The 14,621-nt window shown below is 53.9% G+C and overlaps 1 protein-coding gene across 11 annotated transcripts in view; it reads right to left on the bottom strand.

The window, feature by feature from the left end:
- The window catches only part of SHANK3 (SH3 and multiple ankyrin repeat domains 3), a 375,700-nt gene that overhangs the window by 16,027 nt on the left and 345,052 nt on the right, over positions 1–14,621 (bottom strand). Inside the window, exons 25-26 of one of the 11 annotated variants that reach the window (XR_008821984.1) lie at positions 10,363–10,415; positions 6,577–6,611 (exon numbers count right to left, since the gene is read on the bottom strand). The exons of 5 other annotated variants lie outside the window; for them this stretch is intronic. Coding sequence is in view for 5 of the 6 variants with exons in the window: in XM_056339568.1 (XP_056195543.1) it covers positions 11,670–11,730 (61 nt within the window). In the remaining variant the exon portion in view is untranslated. Of the gene's footprint in view, positions 1–6,576; positions 6,612–10,362; positions 10,416–10,998; positions 14,327–14,621 lie in introns of those variants that run through there. 5 more of the 11 variants (XM_056339569.1, XM_056339572.1, XM_056339570.1 and 2 more) reach the window with 5 other exon arrangements.

The raw sequence follows: 14,621 nt of genomic DNA, 5'->3' as shown, positions 1-14,621 counted from the left end.
TTCTCGGGCCCTGCCAGCAAAACTGGGACAGGACACAGCCAGGACAGCTGACCTGAACTGGTCAAAGAGGTATTCCATACCATATGATGTCATGATTAGTATATAAACTGGGGGAAGAAGAAGGAATGTGGGGACATCTCGCATTATGGCGTTTGTCTCCCCGAGTAAGCGTTATACGTGATGGAGCCCTGCTCTCCTGGAGATGGCTGAACGCCTGACCATGGAAAGCGGTGAATGAATTCCTTGTTTTGCTTTGTGGCTTTTGCTTTACTTATTATTCTTATCTCAACCCTCAAGTTTTACATTCCTTTCCAATGCTCCTCCCCATCCCTCTGGGTGAGGGGGGAATGAGCGAGTGGCTGCGTGGTACTTAAGTTACTGGCTGGTGTTAAACCATGACAGGGTGCCTAACCACTAATAAGACAACTAACCATGACCAACCTACTTGCAATTTTCTGTCTGGCGAGAGGAATGTAAAGGAACCCAAAGCATCCCTCACATGTCAATGGAGGCGCTCGGCCACCACGCAGGCAGCACACCAAGGCAGCACTTCTCCGATGAGTGAGGACCTGCCAGCACTGAAGAAGTGAAAGATACCCAGGGCAATGAGACGGGCTACAGTGGACAGACCTCCTGCCTGATGGCAAGTGTACCGCTGACACACCTCTGTGCTGGGGACTAGTTAGAGCCAGTGTCTCCTGCATCCATGTCACACCATGGTACAATGCAAACCTTTTTGCAGAAAAAGGAGGGGAGCAATTGTAGTTTTTACATCTATGAAGTGAAGTCCTTCTAGATTTCCTCAGTCTGCTCAGGATCTGATTTCCTTCTGTTTACTGCAAGAGCAAGCAAGGGAAGAAGTCCTAGAACTACCACAGATTCAGCATCTTCCTTGACACTGGGGATGACAGAGATGGGAAAGCTGCAACCAAAAGCGTGAATCAGGCCAGTTCTACGCTGCTATTTGGATGTTCAGCAAGAGATCCTCATTTAACAATGCAATTTTTTAATAAACCCCAATGCCAGACCACGCAGGACCAGTGAAGTTTGCAGCTCACACTTAGGACTGCATGACAGTAGTGCAGTGATGTGGCCAGAAGCTCCATGAGCACAGAAGCAACAATTGGGAGAATGCTTTACAGTACAGCTGCAGACAATTACTTTTTAAAACCGGAGTAATATATGAAGTTGCTTAAGCCGTGACTCCCTACATGCCATAGCATGAGGCAGTAACCTCTAAACTGCTGCTGGGCTGAGCTGCTACGTCTACACTGCACAGGCAGCACCTGGCAGGCTTTCTGGCTGGGGTGGGCACTGGAAGCAGCCTGCGTGTGTTAGTCAGGTGTCAGGAGAACATCCACCACAGCAGATCCCAGCAGCATGGGTCAGATCCTGGTCTGACCTGCACGGCCAGCTCAGCAGGCCTGGTGCATCAAAGAGGAAAGTCAGGGTCAGGGAACACCATCACGCACAGAAAACACCGACTACGAAACACTCTGTGCAGTCTAGCAGCGACAGGAAAATGAACAAATCCGTGAAGGCAAAGGCAAGCAGACATGAATGGAAAGTAAGGCACACGTGTCAGGTTGGAAGATGATGCAGACCCGACTGAAGTGACAGGGGAACACCTGTCTGTTCCAGTTTTGGATGCCTTCAAAGCACAGCAGTCAGCTCTGGGTGCACTTCTCAGAAATGCCTGAAGGGACAAACAGTGGGGGCTCAAAGCTCTTCTCACCTGAGGAGCATTGCAGACTGACATAGAGGAAGCTGCGCTAGGTTTAATATGTGATTTTCTGGATTTGTGTTTAATCATTTCAAGCAGAGTATGAAAATCCACTCCAGAAAGCCATGGTGATTGTCACTGGTTTACCTTGTTATGGGAGGACAAAGCTGAAGATCTAAGCAATGGGATGGTATCACTGATGGAACTGTTGCTTCTGGTACTATTAATTTACCCTCTTGTGACAAATAACAGTTTTTCTCTTCTTCACTCTACATAGATTACTCCGCATGGGAATAGGTGTGCCACTGATGGAAAAAGAGGCAAGAAATTGTGACTTTTCCTTCAGCTGCTGTGGGAAAGCAGTGTGCGTGTGTGGAGGGGGGATGGGTTGACAAGATGGGGAACTCTGGCTGGTCCCTGGATAACAGCAGCATGAAGCTGCTGTCCCAAGGCTTTGGGGTTTGTTGCAGTGCAAGGTGCAACTGAAGACCTGAGTCCTGAACCAGCGTGATACTGAAAGGACAATATTCACCTATGGACTGCTCACCATCCCAGGTCCTTCTACGAATGCAGCACCTTTCTTATGGAGAGTTCCCACATCAGCCTGTCATGGTCAGATGACAGCAAATTGCACTTTTGCTGGGTTTGTTTGGGTTTTTTGCTCTCCCAAACTGTGTGTAAGACATTATCCCAATAAAATACAGAGGCTGGATTTGGAAAAAAGCCAGCCAGCCATGAAAACCCTGGAGGTATATTCCCTTTTGTGGCTTCTCAGTGTGCTGGCTCCTTCTTGTTTCAAAACTGCCTTTTTTTCCTCTCACTCTGTATCTTCCCTCTTCTCTCTGATCACATTTCTGCAGCCAGAACAGGAGCCACTCTTGCTGTTCACTGCTACAGCCTCTTCCCTTGACCTCAAAAGACTACCTGACCTTCCTAGCTCACTGCACTGTCCTACAAACTTCAGCAGGACCTGTCCTGGGGGCCAGAACAGCCTGTCCTATCTTCTGAGCTCCTCTCACAGTCAAGGCTTCTGACCTGGAGCAGAGTGCCTCTGTGCTCAGCAGTCTTTGCACAGATCATGGGAAGGTGAAAGCCGCTGGCAGAACTGTGGCATTTGATGCCCAGTTGTCATCTGCTGGGCCCCTGATAACACCTGAAGGCTCAAAAGTGAGGTGCTAGTCCAAAAACTGCCCAGAGAAGGACTCAGCACTCTTCCCTTTTGTTGCTCCTTGCTGGTCTCAGATGAGCGTGCATGTGTGTGGGGGGCACGTTTGTGTTTGCTTTTCAGATCCTGATTCCAAGCACTGAGCTCCAAAAGCCAAGATGGTGCATCCCTTCTCCCATCATCCCCAACAGTGGGCACCGTGCGGGCCATGTGAAGCCGTGGGGACATCCCTGCATGTCCTGCACTGGAGCGAAGCATGCATGGGAGAATGAGTAAACTCAACTTCAGGCAGCCTGCACGGAGCTTACTGCCAGCGGTGTCACCTGAGAAAGCTGGGGCTTGCCTCGTGCTGTGCCCCAGGACAGTCCTCTGAGGCTTGGGCAGGGCAGAGGCTCCGTGGCTGACTGGACATGGAGGGTTCAGTGCTGTCCTTCAGACCCAGCTCTCCTTGTGAATCTCACTGACAACTAAAACCTGAGCCTGGGTTACAGGCTCTGCATTCTGCCTGGTGCCAGCACTGGGCTAAGCGTGGGGCTGAGTACCACGGCTCGAGTGCGGCAGCGCTGCCCGAGTCCCAGAGCCCAAGCTCTGCCACCCACAGAGGAAAGCAGGTCTGAAGTTTCGCATTTTAGGTGACAAATTTTGTTGCAGGGGAAAATGACCACAGCCTGCAGCGAATGCCTGACCCTTTGTGCAGCTAATGAGAGGGGAAGCTGGCCCATCAGCGTTTTAGCTGTGATGACACAGGTTAAACTACAGGGTCAGAAGACAGCTAATTATGTACACAGAGCTAACCCCATGCCTCTAGCCAGCAGCAAGCACTTGTGCATCTAAACTGGTGGTGCCTTAGATCTGTTGTAGACTTGAGCCTCCTTGCTTGTGCACCCTAAAAATACAGCACCCCTCCCTTCCAGGGAATTAAATGCTAAAAACCTGTGCTAAGAAAATGTTAAAGGTGGTCAGCTAAGCAGGCACCTGTGAAAGCCAGGCATATCCAGGTTCATCGCTGATCCTTTTGGACTAAGACAGCAGCTAACCCTAACACTAACCCCAATCCTAACCTCTGTAGGCAGAAAATGGGAATAATGCCACTTGTGACAGGCCCTGGGCAGAGGCAGTGCCCGCTGTTCCCCGCTCCTGCTCATGTTTACACAGCCCACTTGCATGCTGAGCACAGCTCCTGGCAAGGGCTCCCTCCGCTGCAGGGCAGCGTGGTTGGGTGTGGGGAGCGGTGGGGAGCGTGGGGGGCATGCGGCCCGCTGCAGCACCCTGAGCACGGGCACGGGGCCGCAGCCTGCAGGAAAGCACTAGCCAAGGCTCTGATGCACTGGTGCTCACCCTGCTGGAGCTGAGCCACAGCCCGTGGGCAGCCTCTAGCCCCTCATCTGGGCTGCGCTCGGGGCTGGGCTGGGTGGCTGCAGCACACGCTCAGAGTCCAGCAGGGGTGCTGGGCACAGGCGAAACAATGTCCAAAGCTTTTGCACAAACAGGGCTGTGCATTAGAGAGGAAACATCAGCTGACAATCACGGTCAGTCAGATGGTGCTGGACAGGAGCAGGCACTGCCATTGTCCGAAATGCTGGCTCAGCGGAACGGGGACGAGCCAGCTCCCATTTAGCGCAGCCAGCCATCATCCCCAAACACTTTCTGACCAGCTGGTGCTGCCACTGGGGCTGCTGGGCTGTGTCCCAACGACGTGGGGGCAGAAAACAGACTGAGCAGACTGAATTCACCCTGTCCTGTGCCAGGTAGCACAAAGCCGAGCGATGAGCCAAGCGCTCGCAGTGCTAACACGGCTGGCAGATCTCCCCTGGTGCAACCCTGAACACTCAAGATGCTCTGCGACACCAGCAACAGGACTGAATGCATGAAGACATGGGCATATGCAATGACATGAGGACCCTCCCACCACTGACCACATGCAAATGAAGCAAGATTTGCTGTGCAGAACCTGAGGCACAGCTCTCTCCGCCCAGCTCTAGCAGGAGCAGTGCTCCATCTCCAGCCAGATCTAGGGGCTCTGCAACCTTTTGCTCCACCAGAAGGACCGAAGCGGGCCAGATGGCTTCTGAGTCTCCCACACCTCTGCTTCCACCAGCCGTGTGTTACAGCCTGGGACTGGAGCAGAGCTGATCCCTGGGGAAGGCATCCGCACGGCTGTCTGGAAAGCGGTACAGCAGCCACAGCCAGCCCCACGGTGCTGCAGGGCATCTGGCAAGAGGACTTTCCTAGCGCTGCTGTTCTGCTTTCCTGGGACTGGCCCTGTCCAGCTGGGCACCGGGCAGGGGATGCAGACTTGGAAATTCAGCACTTGGCAGGAATTGACAAGTAAAATCAAACATGTGAATGCCCAGAGGTCTGCGTAGGCTCTGGGGTTGTGTTCACACATGGAAGCGGCACAGATGTAGGTAGTTAAGTTTCATACACGCTACGGGTAAAAAAAAAAACAAACTAGGACAGACAGACAAACACGGAAGAAGCACAATCAAGACCACACAGCCGGCCATGCACACTGGGGAAATTCGCCTGGTGAGCACCCAGATCAGGGGCATGGGCTCAAACCCTCCAGTGCCCACCCAGGCATGCAGATCACTTCTTGGAGAGGGAGAAGGATTCTGCCACTCATCACTGGTGACCTGGTGCAAATAGTAATGGCCTCTTTAGGGTCTCACTGCCTGGTCCATCTGGGTGAATGCACACAGCTCATCACCCACAGGCTTGCGAAGGGATTCCAGCAGCTCCAGTAGCAACTGAGACTTGCCGGGGAGATGTCCGAGGAGCTCTGCCAGCAAGGACACTGAGATCTGCTGAGTTGTGGGCCAAGGAGCTCTTCCAGCAAGGACTACTCCTGCAGCAACCATTAACCAGTTTGGGAGAAGGTGAGGGGTCAGTTTTCTGTACCCTCATTTCCCTACAGCTGTCTGAGGTCAACACTTATCCATGGTTTAAGTTTGTGTGCCAGCAGTGACTTCCCTGGGGACACCGTAAGTCACCTGCTGTGGGTCACCAGGCTGGAGTTCCTTCAGCTGTGGGGTGTCTTCCAGAAGGCAGCACTGCTGTCCTGCTCTCTTCCAGGCCTCCCCTTCCTGCTGCTCAGCTGAACCCCAGCCTAGGATGGCTGCATCATCTCAGGGTAGCAAAGGCGTAAGATGCTGCCTCCCCTGCCTCATGGGATTTTTGCTTCAGAAGGTGACCTAGGGATACTCCGCCGCTGGGAAGTCATAAACCTGCCTTGTGCATCAATTGCACAGGGGGAGCTTCTGGGGCTCAGAAAGGGCATGTTGCTTCCCAGGATGGCAGCCGGCTCAGCCCACCCTTGCTGGGGTCCCTCCCCACGGGGCCAAGTTGTGCCAAGGGGGCCCCATCTCTGCACAGAACTTGCTGGATTGTCCCCTGGGCAGCCTTGACAGGGGCACATGGGCTTGTCTGGGCCACAGTATGAATCCCATGGAAGCCCGAGGGAATTTCCTCAGTCGTCACCTACGAGCAGCAGCACACGACATCACAGCACAGGGACACGGACATGCTACCGGGGCACACCAGGGCAGGAGGGGGACACTCACATGCCAGAGCAAGCACCGCTTCCTGCTCTCAGCCAGCTGGGGCTGCGGGAGAGCGGGAAGCAGGACCAGCACCGGCGCGGGGAGACAAGGTGAGTTTGCTATGGGATGAGAACATGCTCACTTACACAACTCGCCCACCCTCCGGAGGCCAGAGGCGGTTCTAGACAGAGCAGCGCGGACATGCAGATGGAGAGCAGGAAGAGAGGCAATGAGAGAGAATGTTAGCTCCAGTCCGGGGCGGCAACAAGACGGAGAAGAGCGAACGGACTTCATCACGCTGCCCGAGGCTGGCACGGGGCCGAGGCTGAGCGGCGCCGCAGGAGCCCAGCCATGCCGTGGGGCCCGGGCACCTGGGCAGGGCATCCCGCAGCAGCGCGCACGGCACAGCGGTGGCCCCGCAGCGCCAGCAGCGCCGGGCAGAAAGGCTTCGCCAGCTGGGGTGGGTGGCTGAACCCTGGGGCAGCTTTGGGGAAGGGGCTATCCCAGGGGCAGTGAGGGGACCCGGGACATGGCCAACACGGGGCTTTTGGGGCCAGTGAAGGTCGGGACGTTCTGCACTGGCTGAGGGTACGTCCGTGTGTTTACTACGGGAAATGGGACATTCATAATTGCATGAATTCAACAGCCAAAGCCTGAAGGATTCGACAGTGCTATTTGTAACAGCTGGGAGGAGAGGGAGGAGGAGGGGAAGAGACAGGGAAGGGACAGGACAGAGATTGGGGAAGGGCAGAAGAGGGAGGGGAAGGAAACAACATATGCATGAGAAAAAATGCCCCACAGCAAGAACAAGAAAGAGCGGCAAATACAGTTCAACATCTTTTCTGACTTTACCCAATAGCTGCGTGAAGTGTTTTGCTTTCATGAGTGTGAGAATAACAGCTACGGCTAAAGGTCAATGCAATATTATTGGGGCCTTGCAAGTGAGTTAGTGTCTCCCAGAGGGGATAATCACAGTGCCTCTGGTACGGAGGCTTGGTTGCTTCTGTTGCTGAGGTCTCTGCTGCGCCAAAGGACTTGCCCAGGCTGGCAGGGGAGAATTCTGCATTTGTAAGCAGATGGGATATGTCACATCTCCTCACAGGAGCAAGAGAGACCTTGCACCCACTGCCTGGGTGCTGGGCTGCTCTACCGAGCTTTCTCAGACTTCATCTTGTGCATCAAAAGATCCCTCAGCTGTGGCTACCAGGAGGGAGCAGGAAGCCTCGTCTCACCTAAGTGACACGGCCACCTCCTCTGAGCAGAGACTCCTTGTCTCCCTGCTCTCCACTGCCAGGGCCCGTGCTGTACCAGGGGCTTCCAGCAACGGTTCAGTTTCGCAAGGTGGCTACAAACGTCAAATGACCACTGCTTCTATTCAGAGTTTTGTCCCTTTTCTGCAGGTGAAGCGGCTGCAGGCAGAATGGGAAGAAACGGCCAGGAGCTGCGCAGAGCACACTGCCGTGGTCAGGCAGCCGTGCTGCTCCGGGCAGGGTTTGCTGGGCCAAATGGGACTGCAGGTGGCCAGCGTTGTTGGGTGGCTGCCACATGTCACCAAGTGCAGGGCCAAAGCTGTGCTGTTTCAGCTGCAGGATCCAGCTCGGCGCTGCGCAGCTCACAGTGGAGACACTAGGGCAGCCCCAGGGCGGGCTGGCTGGCCGAGAGGGACGCGTGGTTATCCCCTGGGGAACGGCAGGCACCTCCAGGGACAGTGTCCCCACAGTGTCATGGTGACCAACCCGCTACGCTGCAGGAGTGATGTAGAAGAGCAATAGGACTTCTAAACACACTTGGAACACTCTCCCTCTCGTGCTTCTCCATGCAGGAGGGTCTCAGCCTCCAGCTACGTTTTTTCCTGGGCAATTTTGCAAATGGTGCTGTAACCGGGCTGCGAGTCCTTTAGCCATGACTGCTTGCCTGCCTGTGCTCTGCCACGGAACTGGGAGAACTGGGAGCAAACCTGGGTGTCAGTAAACGTTTACAATAGGGCCAGAGCATTACCGATGTAAGAGCTGCTATGCCTTAACTAAATGTTACATCTCTTGCTGTGGGAAGCCTGTTTTGTCCTCCTCTGATCTCTTCTTTGTAGGAAAAGGAAACTGAGGGCTAGTACCCGTAGGAGACTTCCAGCCTCCTCATCTGTTGCCCCTGGGACTCTCCAAGCCAATCTTTCTCTAAGCTCTCACTGGAGTGTGCACAACTGTGCCAGACTGCCTGCAGAACTGCTCCGAGGTAGCAAGCAGGCCTCTTTCCATGTGGTTGTTTTACCTTCTGTTTGTTGACAAAAGAACTGGAATTTGAATGGGTGCCTTTGTACTTCTCCATACAAGAGGAAAAGCCCTTTTTCTGTGACTTCCACTTCTAGTCTGCTAAAGCCCTGAAAGAACAGCCCTTACGGTTCTTCTGTGCTTGGGTGATAACCACAAGGTGGGACCTTCCTGGAGCTAAACTCAGCAATGCATGAACCTTCAGGCTTTAATTTTTCCCTCTTTTGGGCCACTTTGGCACTGACACAGGCTTGATGGGACCCAGAGCTCTTCTTATCGAGGTCTAGTCAAACGCCTCACGGCTCTTCCCAAGTCTCGCTCTGGACAAGCATGAGGCAGAGTCACGGTTTGCTCTTCTACTCACTCAGAGGGATGAGTGGATGGGCTGTGATTAGTAGATGTTAGTGACCAGATGAGGTGAAGCCAGCTGTGCTTGCTGTGACATTGACACATGCTGAGACTTGCTACCCACAATACCCCTGTCTCCTTGTAGGCAATGCACATCAACGGCAAAAACAGACCCCCGCCAGTCACCAGCGGCAGGAAGCACTGAGCTGGTGTCAGATCGGTGGGTCACCTTGAATTGAGCGGAGCGTCTCCCTGCAGTAGGTAGGTGCTCTCTCAATTACTACATTTTTCACAGCAGCCCCTAGAAACTTGCTTTTCCACATACCCAGCCTCCATCAGGTAATTTCTAACCAGCCTGTGTTTCCCCACTCCCTTGCTGGCTGCTGAACCATGTCTATGTGGAAAAGCTGCAGAGGTGGACTGGGCTCAGGAGTGCCCCATCCTCAGCCTGACACCCTGCGGTGAACACTGGGAAAATGCCATGGCAACCAGGAGGGAAGAGCATCCTCCAGCCCGCTGCTCTGAGCTGCCAGCAGAATGTGTGGCGAGCCCTCCTGCCACCCGGGAGCCCCCACCACAGTGCCGGTGGCCCCGCTGCAGTACGCCTCCATGAGCAGCAGCCTCCTCCCACGGGGAATCCATGAAGCGAAGGATGCGTTTTTACAGTTACCTACAGAGATGCATTAAGCATCTTTAAATCCAGCTGCTGCAGGAAAGCAGGATGGAGACCTGCCAAGCCTCCATCACGGGACTGTAGGTTTGCCTTCCTCTTTGGTGGCTGCACCCAACACGTGAGAGGTGGGGTGCTCAGGGGACCCACTCGGGGGCTCACAGGACAGCATGCTGCTGTGAGCACCAGCTGGGACTTGCTGGCTTTGCAGCCAGTAGCAGCCTAGGGGCTCCAAGCAGGGCTGTAGGGATGCCCTGCATGGTGTTGCCGAAGGATGCTGCTGTCACCCTGCTCAGGACTCTGCTGCTCAACTGGAAGGCCACCTCCTCTCCAAAGCTCAGTGCAGTACAAATAACTTCCCGTATGCCCCAAACTCCCTCTAGGGAAGACGCTGAGAAGCGCAGATCTCAGCTGGCCTCATCAACACCCATCTCCAGCTTTTCATCAGCTCTCCATGGACAATTCCCTTGACGGTGGAAAGCAAGCTCAGCTCTGCTTTGTACATGAGTTTAGACACCATGAAAGGCAAAAAGCCTACAAGGAAACAGGGGGTTGTATCTGCAGCGGCTGAAAGCTTGCACCAGAAATGTTACACCATTTAACTGAAACAGAATTAATTGATGAGTTTATATAGAAAGAGGTAGCTTTACCCTAGGAGCTAAATGCCTAAAGGGCTTATTTTTCTTCTCTCTCTCTTTCAGATCTGTAGAAATACAAAGCAGTTGTGGGTTTCCAGAACAGCACCTGAAAAACTCAGTTTTGCATCTAAAATTCTGCTTCACATGATACATTTGGCACATTCGGCTGTTGCTTAAAGATAAACAAACAAGCAAACAACAAACAAACAAACAAACAAGAACCCTTTGCAAAGCACCCTCTAACCCAGGTTCTTGGCTGTGTTAGCTGGAGCCCCAAACTGGAACCGTGGTGACACTTCAGATGCTTCTGGCTTGAGTCAATATGAGCTCTCATTTAGCTTTACGGGCTGGCTGATCAGCATCGCACCAGCCCTGTCAGCAGAGGTGGGAGGTTGAGATCTGAGTGTGACTATGTGCAATGAGGAATGACACAAAGCCTGATGAGGCTGGATGGCCATGGCCAGTCACAAGACAAGGGGACACTGAACACAAATGCCATCTCACACACGGTTCAACGTTGCACATTTAATGCGTGAGTCACCCTGAAGCGCATGAGTTCAGCCTCTGGTACTAATGCAGTTCTTCAGCTGGCATTTGCATCGCTAGCTATGACTCACTGGATCACTAATCAGAAACGTACACCTCTCATTAGTTAGCGTCAGCTTTATTGTGGTAATGGATGCCACACAATGAATCCATTTCAGTGTTCAGCAGCAGCTCTGAGCTGCGGGGTCCTCGCACTGCTCCTGCTCAGTGGAACGACTGCTCGGCATCTGCTGCTGCATGAGCTCTGTCCTGGGAATGGCTGTGAAGTTCAAGTCAGAGAGACGCCAAGACGTCTGGTCGCTCTCCTGCAGCTCAGCTTAGCAAAGGCTGCTGTGTGTTGGGACACCGGATCTTCAAGGATCCCATTCATGTTAAACATGAAGATGGCTGCTGCTGGTCTCATGTCAGCCTTCAGAGACATGCTCTATCAAAGGAACGGTCAGGGTAGCTCCCAGCGGAGCAAAGTTCCTGCGCCCCCAACTCAAGAGTCATCGCTCATGGGACAGTACAAATGGAAGTTGTCACTCTGCTGCCACTGTCACCGCCGAACTACGGCGTCTCAGTGAGGGCTGTGCGGAAGGCTGTCTCAGCAAGCGGGCACACTACTGCTTTGGGAGCAGAACCTTCCTGTGACAGCACGCAGTGCATGGGCACAGCAGCGCTCCCCTCACCGTGCTCAGCCCTGGCCGGTCACACGGGGCCTGAGGAGCGGGGAGGATGGAATAAATGTTGTCTCTAGCCATTGCCTTAGCTCTGACCTTATGCTCTCATTCTCAGTATTTCTTGGCCTCTTTCTCAGTCCCTCTTGTCAAACGTCCTCCTGTGGAAGACCATCTTGGAAGGAGATACAGCCAGAGTTAGAGTTACGGAGAAAGCGGTTTGTGTCTTCTGCTCCTGGGGTCCCCAGCCGGGACCCTCACAGACCTCTGCAAGAGAAACGCACCAGGGCCTGCCCTACAGCCACCACGAGCAAAGGGAAGTTACCTGCTCTTAAGTGTAACTACTGTAAATTCAGAATTTAATGTGGTTAGAAAGAAGCTCCAGCCAGGAAACTGGCCACCACAGGCAAGCTGCTCCGCCTGCTTCAGCAGCAGCTGTAGCCCCCGGGGCGGGGGCACTGGCAGCTTGTGGATGGTTCCTGCAACGGCACCTCATCATCCCTGAGGTCCGTAGAACTCCATGACACTGCTGGCTCTAGGTAAGAGCTTCACAACCCTTCCTGGAGCAGAGCTAAACGTAAGAATAACAGAAAAAGCTGCAGCATCAGGCCACAGCCCTCTGGTCCTCCAAGTGCCCCGCGGAGGGACTTGGGCAGGCTCTGGCTACAGCACCGCCCGGGCTTGCATGAGCAGCACCCTTCAGCTCCTGAGGAGATGCTTCAATCCTGGCTGGCAGCAGCGATCATGCCAGCACAGGCCCACCCTCCTCCCTAGCAGCACTGCTATAAATTTAGGGGTGGCTGTTGTGGGAGGTTTAGGTAATACTGTTGTTCTCAGGACAGGCCCAAGGACTGGAAAATGTGTCCTGAAATGGGTCATCTAAGCTTATTTAACTGCTCTTTACATTATTTTCTGAATTTACAGCAATTTCATAAAAGAGAGGAATTTTCACAATGAAGCAGAGTGGCTGACATCATTAAATATTCTATTTACAGCTGACTTCTTGGGAAATATTTCAAGTCTTTGACATCAATTGGGAGCATAAAAATTTCAGAGATGAAAGGCCATGACTTTCAGAAAAAAGAATGAGAACATTTAACTCTGCAGGACAGCTGGAAGTGCCAAACACTGGGTGGCAGGGTGGGCAAGGAGAGGAAGATGGACTGCACTTCCCTGGTGCAGGTGGGCAGGGTCTCTTACAGAAGGTGACATGCATCAGTACCATGTCACAGGGCAGGAGCTCCAGCACGGTCTGCTGCTCCTGGGAGAGACTGGGACGAGGACAGCACAGGAATCAAGGGGAAGCAGTGGTGGAGGACAGGAGTGGGTTAAAGAGAGGCGGAGGATGGAGAAGGGGAGTCTCCTAGAAATGGGGGGTACCTGCACATCTCTGTATGGGGAACAGCAGATCAACCGTACACAGTGATCTGGATGGACACGGGAAGCAAGGGAAGGAAAGAGGGCAGGCAGTGGGGGCACTCCGTTCGGACTTCACACAGGTGTTTTTCACTGCTGGCTCTGGAGACCAAAGCGGGCCGAGGGCAGACAATTCAGCAGCCCCTCCATGGCCCCAAAACAGGTCTCAGCCAAGGGCTGATGCCTGGCATGGGTACACTGTTGGAGATGCCGTGCCTGGTTGCCATTAAAAGCTGATGACGCCCATGCTCTCCAGTGTCACTGAAGATGTGCACAGTCAGTGCTTTTTAGGAGAACGAGGCTTGGCGTGCCTGGTTTCAGAAGGGTCCCCAAATGCAGTTAAACTAAGTGCATTCAGCTCAGGACCCTGTGGTTCCCGACTGAGCAGCGCAGGGAGAAGGGACCACATGTGAGCCACCGGTCTCCAGGGAACGGCCATAATCTGCATTTGGGGCTAAGCCCAGACAGATAAAACTGTGTAGCTGGGCAAGATTATTCCACACTGCACCATTAACTGTGAGTTGGGTTACCTACTGAGAGGTGGGTCACTGGTACAGCCAGGCCGGCACTGCCAACACAGGTACCACCAGGGAGATGTGAGCCAGCTGAAGGATGGAGCTACACAAACACTCACTCCCCTGGGGGTATGTCAGGATAGGACACTTTGTCCCCACTCTACAGCTTGAAATGTCACCAGCTGTGCTAGCACCACGTGGACTTGTAACCCATCACGGTGATGATCTAGTTAGAAAAACCTTTCCAAAACAAGGGCTCCCCTTGGCTCAGAGCTCCCTGCTGAACTGGCACCTCGCCGACCCCCAGCAACCGCCCACCAGTGATGCCAGTGGAGCTGCTCACTGTGGCTTTGCTACTGCGGGAGGTGTGTGGCTGCACCCTGAAAGGGTAGAGCGAGGTGGGACAGTTTGGTTTGCTTCCTGCTGTAACTTTCCATTTCAAAGCCTTGCAAGGGTTCACTCTCAAATCTGGGGCGCTAATTTAGAGGTTTTTTGTTTAGTTTCACAGTTAGGTGGGTAAGTCAGGATGAAGGCGTGGGGCAGAGGGGCTGCTGCTGCCATGGGGACAGCAGCTCGGAAAAAAGGCTGGGTGCCAGCAGGTCAGTGTGTGGCCTGGCGCTGAGGATGTGGGGCAGTGCAAGGGACACCAAGAGGTCAGCGCTGCTTGGGGAACGTAACGGTCACAGCTCCAGCGTGGCAGAGGGAACCGCCGTCTCCTCAGTGCCGTGAGGGTGAAGGAACCCACACAGGGCTTTGGAAGAGAAAAGAGGCTCCTGCATGTCCTGGGGTCCCTGTGCTGTGACCTTTCAGATCTCCTGGGCTGCTAGGCTCCACGCAGGTCTGTGTGGGGAGGAGGAGAACAAGGGGTGAGAGGATCTACCATGCTTAGCGCTGCGTAGATGCCTCTGAGCTAGCAGCCAACTCACCAACCTGGAGATGTGTGCGACCCAGTACTGTGCTCTGCAGGACACAGCTGCTGTGAGCACCCGTGGGAGGGATGCCCAGCTGCACACCCTGCCTGGAGCCATGTGTAAGACCCCCCAGCTGCGCCCTGCCAAAACACCTCCCTGCAGGTCACCAGAACTCGCTTGTTCCAGAAACCTCGCTGAGCTCTGCCTCAGCGAGCAAAGGTCGG

Source organism: Falco biarmicus, chromosome 5 (assembly GCF_023638135.1).
Source record: "Falco biarmicus isolate bFalBia1 chromosome 5, bFalBia1.pri, whole genome shotgun sequence".
Lineage (NCBI taxonomy): Eukaryota > Metazoa > Chordata > Aves > Falconiformes > Falconidae > Falco > Falco biarmicus.
The sequence above is the reverse complement of the archived record's forward strand: the minus strand, read 5'-3'. Positions and strand labels throughout refer to the sequence as shown.